The sequence below is a fragment of the Leucoraja erinacea genome, chromosome 3, assembly GCF_028641065.1.
Source record: "Leucoraja erinacea ecotype New England chromosome 3, Leri_hhj_1, whole genome shotgun sequence".
NCBI classification, from domain to species: domain Eukaryota; kingdom Metazoa; phylum Chordata; class Chondrichthyes; order Rajiformes; family Rajidae; genus Leucoraja; species Leucoraja erinaceus.
In genome coordinates, this window is record NC_073379.1 from 54600527 (window position 1) to 54620848 (window position 20322).

The following is a 20322-nucleotide window of genomic DNA, read 5'->3' on the forward strand; positions in this document are numbered from 1 at the left end:
CCAATGACCTGCCTTTCATAGACCTTGCTTCATTTTCAGGAACGTAGCTAACAATTTGCACACAGTATGATCCCACAAGCAATAGTAAGTTAACTTCACGGAATCTATTTTAACATTTTGTGGTTAGAGGATAAATGTCACCCAAGACTATATGGAGTGTGCTCCTTTCTTCTTCAAAACAGGGAATATTATGTCAGCCCAAGAGGATAGGCAAAGTTTCAGGTTAATCTCTCATCTGACACTTCTGACAGGGTGGCTCTCCTTCAGTGCAGTGTCAGCATGGATTATGTGCTCAAATCCTTAATCCTTGTGGGTGATAGGACAATAAAATGATGACTGTATGGTATGATCAAGAAACTGAAAAGCTGAAAGATTCTTTGGATTGATTGATTTTTAGCAAGTTGTTGCTTTCCTTTATTTTATTAAAAGTATTGAAACTGAAGGAAGTGTTCATTGTCGGTGAACTCGGCTTCATCCCTCAAGCTTGATTATCTGTCTGTATCGATTGCCCAATTGATTGTTCTGCCTTTTCTCTTTTCTTGCTCAAGGCATGGCACTGATAACCACGAAAGAAAATCACTGAGAGAAATTCTGCGACTCACCTCATTTATTTTGTTTTGATTTGAGCTATAATCAGTTGATCCAATATGTAGCCTGCAAGAACTATTCTTATCCAGAGAGCAGAGTAGCAGGATAGTTAGTTCTGTACATGGATACTTGCTGTACTATAGGTTCAAAAATGTGTATAGAGGAGGATTACAAACCATAATACGAGGTCAATTATTTTACTTTTATTTCCATTTAAATGAACGGATTGCTCATTTTACAGCTAATCCTGTTATGAGTTGCAGTCCAGACTCTCATTCCCATGGCTGGTATATATCCACTTTACAATTAATCTTGGAGGCCTTCCTTAGCTGAACATGTTTTTTTGCCTTTTATGTCCTGTTACCTTCCGTTCAGACTCGAAGCGTAAACTATATTAGTCTCTTCTGCAATATAATAATTCCCTTCTCTTCTTTTAATCTGGGAGGGTTCCACACTCAAAATATCTTTTTGTTCACTAGCCTTATTATAGTTGCAGCACAACTCATGTAATATCCCATTGACTTGGTATTTTCAATGTTTTTCTTTAAATTAGTAAACTGATTTAAAAAATGCTGTTCTCATGAGCTGGAGGGCAACACAAATATTGAAAAGGTTTCAGTGAAAATATTGTTTGATTACTAAACGTTTGCAGTCTATTCCAGGTCAAATATACAATATTTTGGCCGTGTTTAAATCGCTTTGGGCAATAATAGATCTTGCAGTGTGATTTATCATATATTCACTGAGGAACCCCTTTGAAATCAAACAAAACACAAATTGTAGAGAAGAAATCCATCTATGTTAAATCCCAACTCATGAGCAGTGCCAATGCAGAACATTGGTCAGAAAATATACATTGGGTATGTGGTACCATTGGGTGTGCTTATATTGGAGCAATTGGAATGGGATCACCACTTAATGTATGGGATGTTATTTCACCAAACACATAAAGGTGTTGGATTTGATAGCCATATTACACTTCTGTGGATAAACGTCCTTTGGGCCAATATTGGCAACCGAACCGATGCTGCTTGTTTTGCACCACCATTAAAACTAACACCTCATCCCTGTCATCTACTGACTCCGCCTTGGAGTGTAGAACATGTAACAAACCATTCCACACAATTCATCACCAGGGTGCACCAATTTGTATTTTCAGTTTCGATCATTTGCTTCCAAAACATTTTGATACATAACTGTGTGGAAAATGCAGAATATAGTATCGACTTGGTTTTAAAATGGATTGTTGGACCGAGTTGCCAGGACAATCTGCAAAGCTGCAGTAACAATCACTTATTGTGCAAACATTTTGTGCACCGACCATGAGCTGCTTGTTTGCTATCACCAATGGCCTCTGCCTTCAGTTTCATTTAAACTTAAAGTCATCCACCTGCATTGGGTTTAATTGAACTCCTCCTCCCAGCTGTAGCATGAGACAAATGCCTTGTTAAGAACCAATTATTGAATGATATAATTGAAAATCCAATTTTATATTATCAGGTTAATCTATACGTCTTTCTACAAGATATGTCTCTTTGCCGATCTCTTATCATTGTTATTTGTCATGTGTGTCAAGCCACTAATTTTATATTTTTGTGTATCTATATCCCTTGATCTATTTTCTTTATCTACAATTAATTCCATTAATGATTTATATGTACATTTACCTCCTTTATATTTCTGTTGTTGAGTACATATTCTCGACCTAATGTGTATATCCTTTAGTTTGCGTCTTGTACTGTGAGAGGCAAGCCGCTTTATCTGATTCTCCATTTATGCCTGCGTGCCTCAGCGCTCTGAGCTGTCCTCTTCTGGTATCATTATCCCCATCCAATTAGTTAAATGTGTAAGTTTAGTACCTTTCAGTGTACGTGTATCACATAACGATGATGTGTGTAGGGGTAAAATTTATTTCCAATGTTAATATTTTTATATTTTATATTTATTTATCTCTAGCGGTCTGCCTGACAAAACAGTTTATGTTGCTGTTTCATTGATCCATCTAATGTATTCCTTCATTACACATTTGTCAGATATTTACCATCTCCTTGCCTATAATCTTCTGAACAGTTGGGACTTTTCAAATGCATTGTCCATATACTTATTTGCTATAATTCCTGGGTTTGTATCATCTGTCCATATTTCTCAGGATTAATGTTAGAATATGGGCAACGGTTATCATCTGACTAGGACTTTATCTGCCAGCTAATACCATCTTTGAATCTTGTTGAATGAGAGGTAGATTTATTTAGTAAGGTAGAAATCTAACCCTTGCACCAGAGCATTCAGAATGGCGTGCAGGGGGAAGGTCTGTCCCATATTTACCTTCAGCAGACTATTAAACAACATGAGGCTATTAATTTGGTTTCTGACTCTTCACTAAAACCATAAAATCACACAGTTGTCAAATGGAGTTCATTTTAATTTCTTTTCAATCACAGTAAATTATTCAGGTAATAAATCAGCTGGGCCAGTCATCCCTGTGTAATAGAAACCCTAATTTCTGGCTAATTACCCAGCCCATTGCTGCCAAAAGATCAATACCTAAACAAAATGAAAAGGCCTGGAAATCCAGAGTGGGTGTTGGGGCAGCTCGGCTCCAGTGGAGTGATGAAAGCAGGCACGATTTACCATGTTTGCGTTCAGAGGGCATGCGGAATCTTTAGCCCAGCGCTGGTCACGGATGAGGAAAGTTGTCCTCAACACAAAACACCTTCCTTAAGGATTGTAATTGATTACATTCCTGCAGCAATCAAATCTAATTCAACATTTCAAAATCCCTTTGAGATGTGAAAGGTAATCTCTTCAAGTCTAAAAACACTTAAAAAATAATTTATTTTAATACAAAATTAAATTGTGGTAAGGGCACATTGTCAATATTGCAACTCTGCACAATCCTGGTGTTTAGGCTATTTGACAGTCGACAAGCTGATCATTGTTCTCAGATTATTCTTCAGAAAGTCAAAGATGGGTGCTGTACATCTGTGGCATTATAAAGCATTCCGTGGTAAGGAAATAAAGTAACTGATTTATCGTCTCCTGCAGAAATTAAGTACATCCATTTTCAAAGAGCTTTCCCTCTCATACACAAAGGTTTTTCAGGGGGAATAATCAGATTTCTGTTCGGAACATAGATGTGTGGCTATTTCATCAACAAAATATACACGACGTGCCCTGATGTCTGGTAGTGGCAATATATTTTCAAGTAGCTTGTAGACCTCCTTGGAGTCTGGAAATAAAGAGGTTGTTGTGGTGGGGGTGGTGCTGCACGGGTACACATTTCTCCCTGACAAGCGGCTGGGGGTGTTAGTTTATCACAGGTAGGCCCCTTTCAAAAAGCAATTATTGCAGAAATGACAGACTCATCATGCATATGATTGCAACCTAAAGCTGACCTCTTCAGGACTCGGGACAGCTACCAGCAAGGTGAGAACGATGGGGAATGTTAACAGCTCCTGCTCTGGATTTTTATTTGGAAGTGCACCCAAAGTCATTTGTAACTCCTTTATTACATCAGAAAATGATCCGATTATTAAAATAACTGCACATTTCTAAAGCCTCAATTGAGATTCTCTGCATTCCGTACAGTACAGAATTTTAAAACGTTATGCTTCAAATTTGTATTTCATATTTATTCTGATAGATTGATTAATACTATGAGATAAAACCCGAGAGTTGTAGCTTGTGATGTTGAATTCAGTGGAAAACTGGGTTACATGTCTTCAGAGTTATAGCCCTATTTCCCAATGAAATAATTTCTACAAGAGCAGCTCCTATTACTGCAAGGAGAACACAGGCATTGTGATTTATTATTATTTATGGTCCTACGACTAGTTTATGTGCAACCATGTTTGGTGTGTGAGATGCAAATGTCATTATGCAAATGACATTGAATGTCCTTACTGAGGCTAAATAATTTTTGTGTTGGACGATTAAACCTCATCTGTTATTGGTATGGGCTGCAGTGGGCTATTAAACAGTCCCAGCAGTATTTACTCCCAGTAATAGGAAAATGGGAACGGAAAAGGCAAAACAATTGCTGCAACTAGACTGTGATTGTCCTGTGGAAATTCATCTTACAAAGAGGTGCAGATAGCCATCTTGTAAAGCAGTGAGAGGTAAATAAGAGGGAATATATTCCTTTGCCGAGGCCCATTTGAATCAGTTTACAAGAAATTAGCTCAGTTTTATCAGAAATAAATTGGCAAGATTTCAAAGGGGATTGGAAACCAATAAACTCCAGGATAAGTTGCACGTCATCCCTTACGCAGCTGGGGAGTCACATTTGTATCAATGTTGATAGCTTATGAATTCCAAAATTGACAGAATTTACAGAAAAATGAGGATAATCCATCTTCCTTAGTGGCCTGTCAAAACCTGGTCATACTTCATAATCTTCAATTACCGCTGCTATTTTCAGACATTTACATGTCGGCATTACACAGAGATGGAAATGAGAAAAGAAAGGGAGAAGGCTACAGAAAAAAATGCAGCTGTTTATAAGACAGGGAATAAAAGAAGAAATAAATACTGGCTTTGGGCTTAGAAGACTTCAGAGAGAGAGAAAGAGAGAGAACAAGAAATACTTTTTTTCTGCTCCATTGCCCTTAAGCAGCCAATATATTGGTGTGTGTCCTTTAGTTTCAGCTGATTTCTCTATTGGTTGCCACAGATAAATACCGGAGATTATTATGCTGTGGTCTTGACATAAGGGTTATATAGACATACCTCTCGGAGAGTGTATCGTGCAGTTGGACAGTGTGGCAGTAAATCACCTAGCTCACACATCAGGGAGCAGAGATTGGTATAAATTGCACAGGCCAGGGTCAGCCTGCAGTCACCTGTGTGATGAGTTTGGCGGGTACGAAGCCGGCTGCTGATCGAGCTCGGCCACCCTGTGGAATAATCTCTGCCCTGACACCACTGCACACATTTTGTAATCTGCACTAACGAGCTTGATTAATCAGTCAGTGGCTCCAATGAAGTGATTCCAACCCAAGCCTCTACATGGAACAGATGCAAATGCAGAGTTGAGGTTACAGTCAGATCAGCCACGATCATGTTAAATGGTGGAGTCGGGCCAAGTGGCCTGTCTCTGTGACGCTGAGTTACTCCAGCATTTTGTGCCTATCTTCTGCTCCCAACGTGTCTGTTCTCTGCCCAAACCTCTCCTCCTGCCCCTCCCAGGAAGATTCGCTTTGGATTTTCGGCTGAAATTGCAATTATATATTTCTTTAATGAGCTTCTTGTTGAACAGTTTTGCTAAGGAGATAAATGGAGGGAGAGGCAATGAATGTTGATGAGTATTCCACAATTTCGTTTGTTGGTTTCTGTGGGCGATGGGCGCAGAGATAGCTCACAAGACGAGGCCAGCGCGCTATTCTTAGGCTGAAGCAAACCAGGTCTTTCGGATTTCACGAAAGAGAGGCCAGATATTAAAGCCAATCCAAAGAGAGTTGGTTACAGGTGCTAATCAGCAATGGATCCTCAATCTATTTATGGCCTGTACATACAACTGAGCTTTTGGGAGAACGGTGGGGTGGATGGAGATGGATTTGTTGCTGCTCTGGGTCTGTGGCATATTCTACTGTGTGGGAATTTAGTTCACAGCAATAGATGAATGGTTGAGTTAAACGCCCTTGGCTTTCCTACATTTTAATCTAAATATCTTATAGGGTAGCAGCATTTCAGTCTTGCAAAATAGGGCGATGAATGGTTCTGATGTACAGGACCCCACTGTAACAAGTGGAGGGCGAGTTTCTGATAAGGTTGAGTGTTGCTTCCCATGTGGAAACGTTTCCTTTTGCAATCTGTTCAGCCTGTACCATTCTAATAACTTGTTATTGCTGGATGTGCAGTAGCTCTTCTTTTATCACACTGGAGTATGGGATGCAATCAATAGCTTCCACCCGAGGCAGCCAAAGGCCCAGTGATTGCATAGGGTCTAGAGGTTCACCAGAATGCTGTCTGGATTAGAGGGTATTAGCTACAAGGAGAGGTGGGACAAACTTGGATTGTTTTCTCTGGAATTAGGAATAAGTTTAAAAATAAGGGGTAAGCCATTTAGAACGGAGATGAGGAAACACTTTTTCACACAGAGAGTTGTGAGTCTGTGGAATTCTCTGCCTTGGAGGCCGGTTCTCTGGATACTTTCAAGAAAGAGCTAGATGGGGCTCTTGAAGATAGCGGAGTCAGGGTATTTAGGGAGAAGGCAGGAACGGGATACTGATTGTGGATGATCAGCCGTGATCACATTGAATAACAATGCTGGCTCGAAGGGCCAAATGGCCTTCTCCTGCACATATTGCCTATTGCCTATTGCCGGAGGTTGAGGGGAGGCTTGGTAGAAGTTTATAAAATTATGAGATGCATAGAGAGGGTAGACAGTCAGAATCTTTTTAACAGGTCGAAGCCTAGTTTTAAGGTGAGGGAGGCAAGTTTAAAGGAGATGTGTGCGGTAAGATTTTTAGATAGAGGGTGATGGGTGCCCGGGACACCCAATGCCAGGGTTGGTGGTTGAAGCAGATACGATAGTGGTGTTTAAGAGGCTTTTAGATAGGCGCGTGCTAGTGATAGAAGGATACGAGTCATGTGCAGACAGATGAGATTAGTTTATCATGGCATCAATTTCAGCACAGGCATAGTGGACTAAAAGGCATGTTCAAACACTGTACTGTTCTACATTATTTGTGCAAATAGATGCATAGACCCCAGAATTTCAATAACCAGCCCTGTTTTCCCCCGGATTGATTTAAACAATTGAAGACAGCAAAGATAAAGTTGAGGTAAACATTTCAATGATTTTTAAAAGTGAAACTAGTGGTGGTGCAGGGGTGATTTGACATGTGACTCCGGCTGATCATAATTTGACAATAGCTTCTTGAGGCTTCACTTGAATGTGGAGATGTTTGACATGAAAATCTAAGCTTTGTCCCCAGAGGCCCTTCCACTGTGAGCTACAAGCAGGAGTTAGCACGAAGGGACGTGCCAGAAACACTTATATGAAAATGTGTATAAAATATTTAGATATCTGATTTGAACAAGAATGAAGTATAGGTTCTTGCTTTAAATCTACAGGCTCCCATTAATTTTATAACAAGAGAAATCAATTGTTTGTTGCATTTGATGAGAATTTCCACTATGAACAACCTTACTCATTATGCAGCTATTTTAGCCACTGCCATTAATTTATTGGCATAATGTTTTCTGGAATTTGTTGTGTAAATCACTTATTGAACATAACTAGCAGATCAAAATCCTGTCAGAACATAACCTGTAAGTATAAACAGTGAAAACAAATTTAGAATGGTTTGTTAGAAATGGGTTAGTTGTGAACATTGCCTTCTAGCTGATAATATGTAAGAGCAGATTTATTATGTCGGAAGGAACTGCAGATGCTGGTTTAAACCAAAGGTAGACACAAAATGCTGGAGTCATTCAGCGGGCCAGGCAGCATCTCTGGAGAGAAGGAATGGGTGACATTTATTATCAGTTTCAGAATGTGATCTTTGGTTTATTTTGTAATCATGAACAGTAAAGATCAAACGGTACGCTGCAAAAGATTACCACTAGTTGGAGAAATTGCAAATGATTCTGATTTGCTATTTCCTGTGTACAATGTTGTTATGCTGCTGCTGCTGCTGCAAGGAAGAATTCCATTGTTCCGTTTTGGGACATATGATAATAAAACATTCTTGACTCTCTTGGTTTAATCTGGTTACTACTGACCAATGAGTTACAGATTCACAGCTGGGGAATTTAAATTCAATAGAATAATTTTGCTTTGCCCTGCTTTAACTTGGGGACAAACATTGAATGTGATGTTGTGGGAGAATGGGCTCCAAACATTTGCTTCTACTTCTTCCTGCAATGGGCTACAAGCTGAATTCCTCAGAAGCCTTTTGGTGCCTGTTCTTCATTGTTCCTGAAGAGGGCGCTGAGATGTAAATTATATGCAAATAACTCTTGGAGCCTTCAGCGACCACCTTTGATATCAGTGTTCAGCATTCAAGCACCTTGTGGTAACCCCAGAATCCTGTAGAATTGGCCTTTAACACCTCAAGATCCCATTTAAAATATTTACACTGCATTCTTCATATTTCGAGATCCCATTCAGGATTGCTGCACTCTGATCTACTTTAATCTCCTTGGGCAGAATGCAAGATCTTTGCATCTTGTCCCACTTTGATTGTTCCAGATCCTGTCAAAATCTTTGGGCTCTTTCCTCCTTTAATATCTCCAGATCCTACTCAGGATCACTACATTTATTCCATGAAATTATTTTCCATTAGTGAAAGGGTAGGATGTGATCAGCACTAGTGCCAGGGTAAAATGGAGGTGTACAAGGGGGAAGCCTTCAGGCAGCTGAAATATTTTGTCACTTTTGCAGAATGTGCATCCCATGCTCCTCATCCAACTCCATGCCGTCGCAGTTGTTCAGCTCCTCCTATGCCTCCTTGTTCAAACCTCTGCATATTTTAACCTTTTCCTCCAAGGCAAAGCTTTGGAGGATCAGAAGTGTCTTGAACACAGTTACCAGTCCTTACAATGATAAAGCAACACGCACGACGAAGGTGGTGAATACGTTTTTTAATTGAAGAGGTTCATTGTGCAGTTCAAGGCTTCTAACACAAACAGGTTCATTTTAAATCAACCATTTTTATTAGAAAATTTCCAGATAATGATACTGACAATTAAGTTTATACATCTCTGGATTAGTCCAAACGGGGGCATTAAGATCAGTTGTTGGCACCACTCTTGAGGATTAATGTCAAGGCTCTGGAGTGTGAATGATGTAGATGTATGTGGGTGATACCAGTGATGAGGGATTTCAGTGATGGGGAGAAATTAGAGAACTGAGGTTATTCTCCTTAGAACAGGGAATGCTAATAGAGGTATTACAAATCATGGAAGGCAAGTAGGAAGAGATGTTTTCTCTGCCAAGTGGGCCAGAAATCCAAGGTCATAGGTTTAAAATAATTGGTAAAAGCACTGAAGGGGAAATTTCATCGCATCTAGGGTTGTTATGGTCTGGAACATATTACATAAGTGGGTCGTGGAAACATATTCAATGGGAATGTTTTAAAGGCAATTAAACATCATCTTAGAAATGATTGAATTGCAAGGTTATGGGATATTAACCATAGGTGGGAACAAAATTGCCCAGCTCTTTCAAATAGGGTGTGATTGACTAAGTTATAAACAATAGGTGCAGGAGTAGGCCATTCGGCCCTTAGAGCCAGCACCGCCATTCAATGTGATCATGGCTGATCATCCCTAATCAGTACCCCGTTCCTGCCTTCTCCCCATATCCCCTGACTCCACTATCTTTAAGAGCCCTATCTAGCTCTCTCTTGAAAGTATCCAGAGAACTGGCCTCCATCACCCTCTGAGGCAGAGAATTCCACAGACTCATAACTCTGTGTGAAAAAGTGTTTCCTTGTCTCCGCTCTAATTCATGACCTCTGCCGAGTTTGCCCTTGATTTGTACTTGCAGCATGGTCGTCACGAGGTCGTAGGTAGGTCGTGATGCTAGTCATAGGTACTCGTGGCATCAAGTAGGTCGGGGCATTTTTCTAGCATGATGAAAAATGTCCATAAGTAAAAATTGTCATGAATTAGGTAGTGAAAGAGGGACAGGCCCTTTATTCTTAAACTGTGGTTCTGGACTCCCCCAACATCGGGAACATGTTTCCTGCCTCTAGCATGTCCAAACCCTTAATAATCTTATATGTTTCAATAAGGTCTCCTCTCATCCTTCTAAACTCCAGAGTATACAAGCCCAGCCATTCCATTCTCTCAGCATTTGACAGAAGTTATTGTGTTTACCTGAAAAAAAAAATATTGTTTCTCGCCTCACCCTTTAACTGTACCTGTCTCTTTAATAGCACAGGTGGCTTTCAAAATGTCTCATTGATTCCTTTTCTGTCAACATATTGTGGCATCTGCCAGTCCACTTTGAGGGTAAGATCAGGAAAGGAACCTTAGCTCTTTTCTTTTAGTGCAAGTAACAAGTTATTATCTAATTGACTCCTGTTTTTTTATTTGTCTCCGACATTGTAAGCATATGAGTTAGAACTGATGAAGGGCTGAAATACTCTCTATTCCTATTAATTGCCTTACACCTTGTCATTGGAGGTGTAGAACCAAGCAAAAAAAACATCAGTGCCTGAAAACCAATAAATCAAATTGGTCAATATTTTCCTAACGGCATGAATATTGAATGTTCCAATTTTAGGTAACCACTCCCCCTGTGTTCCTTTCACACTCCCATCAGTCCATCCAGTTTCTTTCACCCTTTGTTCAGTTTTTCCGTCCTTCTACCACCTGGTTTCATCAGCCTGACACTCATTTTCTATTTATGTGTAGGAAGGAACTGCAGATACTTGTTTAAACATTTCCACCTACAACCTACCAACACTCTCCCTTTCCCTATCTGGATCCATCAGCCCATCATCCACTAGCCCCTGTCTCAATCCTCCCTACATCCTCTTTATACTGACTACCTGCCCTCAACATTCTGTCCTGATGCAAGGTCTCAACCTAAAACTTCGACAGTCCCTTTGCCTCCACAGATGCTGTCGGAACTCCTGTATTTTTTCCAATAGGTTTGTTTTGTTCCAGATTCCAGCATCTACAATACCTGCTGTTTCAATTATTTTCCAAAGCTGCCAATCATTAATCACCAACACAATACTTAACAATTTGAACAGATCAACTAAGTAAAAGAATAGTGTAAGAATGAGCTGCAGATGCTGATTTACACCGAAGATAGACACAAAAAGCTGGAGTAACTCAGCGGGACAGGCAGCATCTCTGGAGAGAAGAGATGCTGCCTGTCCCGCTGAGTTACTCCAGCTTTTTGTGTCTATCTTCATCTTTAAGTAAAAGAATTGTCTGCTGACTTATCCATACTTTTAAGGTATCGGCTGAAGGGAGCTCTTCCATTGCATTCTCCTGCATTTTCCACATCTTAGCCTATTCACCTAAATCTTTGTTCATGATTCTAGAGAGGCATTTCACATGGTGCATGATCTGAGGCCACTTGGATGGGCTTCTGCCTGATATTAGTTCACAGTCAGGTAAATAGGTATTGTGTATTGATTAAGTATTGATTTATTTTGATTCTGAGATTCCGTTGACCTATGTTGCGCCAGTGACTACACTTATAATTATTTCATGACTGCTAAATGTTTTGGGATGGACGCAGTTTGTGAGGTTTACTATGTGAATACTTTCCCTATGTTCACATCAGGTTGCCTGGGTGTTCACTGACCAAGCTTAGCTGTTTCCTTTTTCCTTCAAACCAGCATGATACAAAAGAGCACAACATGTTCCTCTAGATTACACTGATATTCAATTTCGTAATGCTCAAGTTCATTTTCTGTCATATTCCCAGCAAATATCAAATGTTGTGCGTTTATTTAAGAAGGTCAGCTGGTGAACTACAGGGTGGGGAGCCTTACATTAGTGTTGGTAAAGATATTGGAAAGGATTCTGAGGGACAGGATTTAGTTGCATTCGAAAAGACAAGGACTGATTAGCTTTATGTGTGAGGAATCATGCCTCACAAATTAGATGGAGTTTTTTGAAGAGGTGATGAATGGATTGACAAGGACAGGATGCTAAGTCGTCTACATGGAATGCAGCGTGGGGTTTTACAGTCCCATGTAGTAGGCTGGTTTAGTTGGTTAGCAAACGAGGGTGAATTGACAAATTGGATACAAAATTGGCTTAGTAGAAGGAGGCAGAGAATAGCAGTAGTGTGGTAGTGGAAGGTTGTTTCTTGGAGGTTGGAGGATGGAAACCAGTGGTGTGCCATACAGAATCAGTGCTGGGTATTCTGTTCTTTGTTATTTATTATATATTGTGATAGTTCCCCCTCCCTCAGAAGCCGCTCTGATCCCTATCACTGGCTGATCGTCCAGGAGAGGCCAATCCCCAGCATCATTGGTAGCAGCTGGGTCCAATTAGCTGACATTGGATTGGCCACCTGAACCGGGTCGGCCTACTCCCTGTAAAAGCCACGCATTCCAGCCAGAGGAGGAAGTGGGGCACCTTCCTGCTCGCTGTGTTCCCTGTTGCAGGTTTGAGGAAGACTGGGACAAATGTGTGCTCACCAATGCCACCATGTGGCTGAGACTGGGCTGCTGGGAAGAATCCCTAGACAGCCATGGCCTCCATTGAAGTTAGTACTGAGGGGTCCGGGAAAGCCTAAGATGCCAGTGCCTCTTCCTGCCCACAGACAACAAGAGACAGTGACTATACAGGAAGTCAAAGACTTGAGCCGCCTGGATAACCCAGATACCACCAGCACTGCCTCGTCAAACTCAAAGCTGAGACGTCAGGATAAGCCTGAAACCGTCAGCACCTCCTCTCTAGACAATGGTGAACTGCAGGGACACACCTGAGATGGTCACGCCGCCTCCTTCAAGACCAGGATTGATCTTCTGTCAAGCCTGAGTTTGCCAGCACCGCTGTACGTGTGCCCTGGTGACAAGGTACAGGACAGATGATGAGCAGCTGAAACATGACATGGAAGCTGCAGGGTGGGGAACTGGAAAATGATCTGGTACAGGATGGTAACTGATGGTGGACATGCACATGGAGGGCCGAAGGGCCTGTTTCCCTGCAGTATGACTCATGCCTGTCTGACTTGAACTATCTTTCGATGCTGGCCAATGTGGCTAACTAATTGTTATTGCTGCATGTTAGCAATTTGTGGGTCCTGAGTATGTACACAACATTTACTAATTACTCATCTTTCTCTTTCCCATATTGTATTTGATTTGCCAAATACTTGCCCAATTGCTTTACCTGCCTGTCTCTTTGCAAACTCTGCATCCATCACACAGCTCACTGTTCACCTGGCTTCATGTCATCAGTGAATTTCAATGTTTTATGGTCTTTTCATCATTTTCATGTAATATAAATCATGAATATCTGAGAGCCCACTCCTAATCCATTTGGTACCTCACGAGTACCGATTTACCATTTATTTCTAGTCTCTTTTCTTTGACCTTTAAATAATTCTCCATCTATGTTAATCTGATACCACCATTGAAATGAGCCCATATTTTAGACAGCAAGCAACCTTTTATCATATCTTTGGAAAATTCAGCTAAATCCCATCAAGAATTTCTCCTTTATCCTAAAGGTTACATCTTTAATAAACTCCATTGGTTTAATCAACACCCTGTTGTGACCATTCCAGAAACTAGATGGCTTTGGACGTTCACCACCAACGCACCTGCTGACCCTGGAGCCACAGGTTTTAGATGGCTGATCCTTTACCATGCTGTACCATGTTACCATGCTGCTCTTGAGCTGACATCAACCTGTATTTCTTCCTCATTTTGTTAGCAGGTTCTTGGTTACTAGTGATGCAACATATCCAGACACTTAATACCCAAATACTGTGAATAATATCACTAGGAATGTGATCATTTGAATACATTGCAGAACAAAATGCTTGCATGGGAAGTTACAAACCAGCTTTCTTTCTCTTTCTAGAATGCAGAATATTCCGCCATGGCATCACTAGCTGGGGGCCTGGAAGATATGAAGTCAAGTCTAGCAAATCCTGCTGATGTGGGGGCCAGTGTCCCAGGACCTCAATCTTACCCAATTATTACAGGTAAGAGGATTTGGTGTTCCTAAAAAACCTGGGTTTGATGCCAATGATGACAGCATGTTTTTTTTTTTTTTAGATGTTTTAGGTTTTCTCAGAAAGATATTGAGGGTACTAGTAGCCAGTCCTCCATGCAAACCTTTCGACGAATTGATGCATTTAGTAGGATCATTCCTGAACAGGGATTCTATCCAATCCCCTCCCCCCCCTCCCCCCCCCATAGACTGCATCTCTCCAACTGTCTGCCTTAAGTCTCATGTCCCAAGACTGCCTGTGTGTCACAAGTTATGTGCCCTGATCCATGTGTCAAGCCTTTGTCCCCATTCTTGTACCCCCGTACTGTGTGTGTCTCGAAGAACAAAGTCATTCTTGTATTGTAAATTATTATATCTCTGGCTGCTATGGTTTTATGGTTATCCAGGCGTGCGATGATTTTATGATAATCCAGGATAAATCTCCAGTATGGCTGTGATTCATGGAAGAGGTTTAGCCTTGAAATGTGGAAAGAAGAATTATTTAGAAATTCTCCCGCTTAGCTATTTTATTTATGCCCCTGCACAATTGAATTTTCATACACAATTCAGTGTTTAGTTTGGAGATACAGCGCGGAACCAGGCCCTTTGGCCACCAAGTCTGCATTGACCAGCGATCCCCGTACACTTGCACGATCCTACACACTTGGGACAGTTTGCAATATTTTTTTAACCAAAGCAAGAAACCTGCAAACCTGTACGTATGTAGAATGTCGGAGGAAACAGGAGCTCTTGGAGAAAACCCTCATGGTCGCATGTAGAACGCAGCAACTCCGTACAGACAAGCACCTGTAGCTGGGATGGAACCCTGGTCTCTGGCGCTGTAAGGCAGCAACTCTACCGCTGTGCTGTCGGTCAATCTCCACTTAAAAAATACCCATTGATTTGGTCTCCACATCCATCTGTGACAAAGAATTCCACAGATTCACCACTCTCTGACTAAATAAATTCCTCCTCATTTCCTTTCTAAAGGTACGTCCTTTCATTCTGAGGCTGTGCCTCTGGTTCTAGACTCTCCCACTAGTGGAAACATCTCCTCCACATCCATCTATCCAGGCCTTTTACTATTCATTAAGTTTCAATGATGTCCTCCCTCATCCTTTTAAACTCCAGCGCGTTCAGGCCCAGAGTTATCAAACGCTCATCATATGTTAACCCAATCATCCCCAGGACCATTCTCGTAAACCTCCTCTGGACCCTCTCCAATGTCAACACATCCTTCCTGACGGGCCTGTCCCCTTAGGAGTTTTTCAGCGGCCTGAAAAACCGGCAAATGGAACGGCGACTGTCAGAGTGGAACACACACACACACACACACACACACACACACACACACACACACACACACACACACACACACACACACACACACACACACACACACACACACACACACACACACACACACACCACACCCCCCCCCCCCCCCCCCCCCCCCCCCCCCCCCCGCCGCCTTCACCAGCCCGTTATGAAGGCAGGGGACAGGGCAAGGGGGGGGAGCGTGTCTAAAAAAAAAATCACATGGTGCAAAGCCAAGGTGAAACAGACACACACCGCGATGAACAGGAAGGTTGGTGCAGTAAAAAGATGGCTACAGCACAGTGTATGGTAAATCCTTTAAGAGAGGGGGGGAGAAGGAGTGGACCAACTTTTAATAAGCCAGAGATACACGGCTGTGAATCTCTGTGGACATTTAACATTACCGGTTTGTTATCCTTAGTTCTGAAAGCTACCGCTTACTTTTTTTCTCCCAATGAGCCAATGAAATTTACCAGTCAGCACCGGCTACAACCTATGAGAGCCTCCGAGAACCTTCGACCTCCTGGCAACCCATTAGGACCTCCTGGCGAGCCACCTACGGTTTGAGAATTCTCGCTACTCTCCATGGCGGCTTCATTCTAGTCGCCGCTACCTTTTCAACGTTGAAAAATTTACAGCGACAAGACCATAATGAGGCCGCGACTAGTTCCCAGAATGCGGGAACTCCTCACGACCATGAAGGCGACTCCCTGGCAACCACCCGCGAACATGTGGCGACTGCATAGTCTCCTGCAGTCGCCTAAAAAGCCACATAAGTGGGACAGGCCCATAAGATATTGTACCCAGAACTGCTCACAATACTCCAAATGCAGTCTGACCAGTGCCCTATAAAGCCTCAGCATTACATTCCTGTTTTTGTATTCTAGTCCTCGAGAAATAGTCAAGAGTGTTTTATTGTCACATGTTCCGGTTGGGACAATGAAATTCTTACTTGCATCAGCACAACAGAATATGTGAATATGTAAACATAATACATAACAGGGGGAGAGAAAAAAGAGAAAAAGTTCAATAAATAACAAATATAGTGCAAAAATAATATAGTCTTTTGCTGCTCAGAGCTTATTCGCTGTCGTGTTTAATAGCCTGATGACTGTAGGGAAGAAGCTGTTCCTGAACCTGGACGTTACAGTTTTCAGGCTCTTGTACCTTCTTCCTGATGGTCGTGGTGAGATAAGTGTATGGCCAGGATGATGTGGGTCCTTGATGATTTTGGCTGCCTTTTTGAGGCAGCGACTATGATAGATCCCTTCGACGGTGGGGAGGTCAAAGCCGGTGATGGACTGGGCAGTGGTCACAACTTTTTGTAGTCTTTTCCGCTCCTGGACGTTCAAGTTGCCGAACCAGGCCACGATGCAACCAGTCAGAATGCTCTCTACTGTGCTGTAGAAGTTTAGGAGAATCCTCTTCGACATGCCGAATCTCCGTAATCTTCTCAGGAAGTAAAGTCGCTGATGTGCCTTCTTTATAATTGCATCGGTGTGCTGGGTCCAGGAAAGATCTTCGGAAATCTGCACGCCCAGGAATTTGAAGTTATTGACCCTCTCCACCATTGTCCCATTGATGTGATCAGGATTGTGGGTCCTCATCCTTCCTCTACCAAAGTCCACAATCAGTTCCTTCTTCTTACTGATGTTGAGAGCCAGGTTGTTGTGCTGGCACAATTTGGTCAGATGGTTGATTTCACTTCCATTCTCTGACTCGTCCCCATCTGTGATTCGTCCAACAACAAGGGTGTCGTCGACGAACTTGATGATGGAGTTCACATTATGTCTGGCTACGCAGTCATGGGTATAGAGTGAGTAAAGCAGGGGGCTGAGTATGCACCCTTGAGGTGCTCCTGTAAATAAATGCTAGCATTGCATTTGCCTTCCTAACTACCAATTCAACATAAATTAACCTTTTGGGAATCCTACAACAGCACTCCCAATCCCTTTGCACACCTGATTTCTGAATCCTCTCCCCATTTAGAAAATAGTCTATGCCTTATTCCGATTACCAAAATGCATGACTGCACACTTTGCTATGCTGTATTCCATCTGCAACTTATTTGTCCACTCTCCCAACCTGTCCAAGTCCCTGCTTTCTCTACACTACCTGCCCCTCTATCTATCTTTGTATCATCCCATGATCCCTTTAGCAGTAAGAAATAGATTTAACTCCTTGAATATGTGAGCACACTGTCACATGCAACTGTATCCACAGATACACAGAAATGCAGAGTCATGCACAGGCATGCACTTGCTTGTATACACATATACAAATCTAATGAAGTTGGAAACGCGGATACATGAACACAAAAACATACAGATAGATGGACACTCGTGCATGAAATAGAAACACAAATGTTCATACATTGAGATATATACAGACAATCAATCGAAATGCAACAAGACACGAACATACAAAGGCACAGTAGGCAATATTCTCAAACCTATTCACTTACATACAAGCAATTGCACTCACGCATAGACTGATTAACATGGACATTAAACAAAGTTGCTTTGCACTGGGGCTTTAATTTTAGCTATTAGTAATTAAAACTGGCAGCTGATAACCTTGCACGTGCTCAGTGCTGGAAACCAAGGCAGAATTTTCCCTCACTGCCTTGTATGCACGTATTACAGAACAAACTGTTATAATGGTATGATGTCATGTACGAGGTATCCAGTGCTCTCACTTGCATTCAGACTCTTGGATAAAGGGGGACATATCACATGTGATTTCAATGTTGCTTTTGTTTCACACCTTGTGTATTGCTTTTCAGAACTGAACTACAAAATTATCAAACTCAACTGTAAAACTTTAATTGTGGCTCTGTGCATTAGTTCGAAAAATTGTGATTTTGTTCTTGTATACTACTTAAAACTTGATCAGGACAAGAATAATCTAAAGGTGTATGTAATAAAAGGACAATCCATAGACTGATAACTTCAATGATTCATATTTTTACTTTGTTTCTACAAAGTTTATTGTACTTTTAGATTTGAAGTGTGAGCAGGCCCATTGTATGTCAGAATGAAGAGATGATGGGATTGTTAGGTTTTCCTGATATAAACAGTTTAAAATACTTCAAGGGAGAATCAGTCTGTGAATGTACTAAGAACAGTTCCTATTTGTACTCACAGTGCCTGCAATGCTTTGGAAATGCCCCAACTCCTGCTTCTTGCCACTCCCTATTTTCTTTCCCTGCCTTTAACAGTTGTGCATTTGCTTATCTCATCCTAGCTCTGGAATTCCCTCCCAAAACCTATTCGATTCTGATGCCTGTTCCATGGCTTAATATCCCCATCATTGGTTGGTTGTCAAATTGCATTTGGTTGTGTTCCTGTGAATATGTTTTACTCCATCAGAGGCCCTATATAAATGCAAATTATTTTTATGACCTGTGATCTGATGAGCTGTGTTGTATTCTCTCCCTGTTTTAAACTGAAATAAGTAATCCCAACTGGGTGGAAGGTTGAAGATTTACCACTTTACCAAGTGGTTTGTCAGCTGTGTTTTAGTTGATAGGCAGGTCACAATATTATGGATTTTACTAACTCACAGAAGCCAAACTAGCAAACTTTGTTGTTGAGAACCATTGATAGAATACATGAAAATACCTGGGATATACTACTTGTGAGACTATCCATTTTGTATGGAGAGGCTCAATCATAGAATATTTTGTTAATACTGTAAACTCCCAGAATACAGCACAGTGGCGCAGCAGCAGAGTTGTTGTCTTGCAGCGCCAGAGATCTGGATGTGACCCTGAGTATGGGTGCGATCCGCACAGAGTTTGTACGTTCTCCTGGTTTCCTCCGGGTGCTCCGAATTCCTCCCATATTCCAAAGACGTGTAGGTTTGTAGGTTAATTAGCTTCTGTAAATTGTCCCTAGTGTGTAGGGTAGAGCTAGTATAAGGGTGATCACTGGTTGGCACGGGCTCAATGGGCTGAAGGGCCTGTTTCCACACTGTATCTCTAAACTAAACTAAGTAGATTAGAGAGAAGATTTTCAAAGTATATGTAGGCTCTCCTTTTTGAGTTAGAGCAAAACATTGGGCTATTTTTGTTCACTGATTTGTAGAAGAAAGAAGTCTGATTTTCATCGTGAAGTTCATCAAAGTGCATATAGAAAAGTATGGTCCAGGGAAGTGAGAGCACATTCTGATTAAGAGACCAAGTCTGAGATGTCCAGGTAACCAATGTAACCAACGGTGGGTTACAATAGTTCCCAAGATATTCAAGGATTGCAGCAGGACTTCAGCTCATTCCAGAATGTGTGATTCGGAGTAAGTACTGGAGGATTGCAGGAAGTGATACGTTAAAGAAAACTCAAAGGAATAACATAAACATGAAGTGTCAGTGAATGTGAACATTTATTAAAGGAGCGCTGATTAAAGACGAAGCATAACACATGGATAAATATTATCAATAATGTACTGGATGACAGGAATTTCAACAGTACAAGATAGGAAAGAGAATGAAAAAGCTTCCTTGTTTTCAAAGAAAAAACAGGCAAACCAGAGTGGTTGGTAAATGGTATCAGAAATGCCTCCCTCGCATGAGGAAGTGTTTAGGGTGAAGAGTATGGAAATTGTTTGAACTTTTAATGATTTGTAGAGTTACTGGCAAATATCATTTTCAATAACTTAATATAAGCTACAGAAACCTTTTAGAGTGAGCTTGGAAATGATATACAAATGGCAGAATAATGCAAATTGGCAATTTGGAAAAGAAAATGGGCTACCCTGGTACTGAATATCTAAGGT

General features: G+C 41.4%; 1 protein-coding gene across 2 annotated transcripts in view; it reads left to right on the top strand.

Moving 5' to 3' along the window:
* pax5 (paired box 5) overlaps positions 1-20322 on the top strand; it is a 241329-nt gene that overhangs the window by 126762 nt on the left and 94245 nt on the right. For both annotated transcript variants that reach the window (XM_055632720.1, XM_055632719.1), the window contains exon 7: positions 14101-14224. In XM_055632720.1, coding sequence (XP_055488695.1) covers positions 14101-14224 — 124 coding nt within the window. The remainder of the gene's footprint in view (positions 1-14100; positions 14225-20322) is intronic.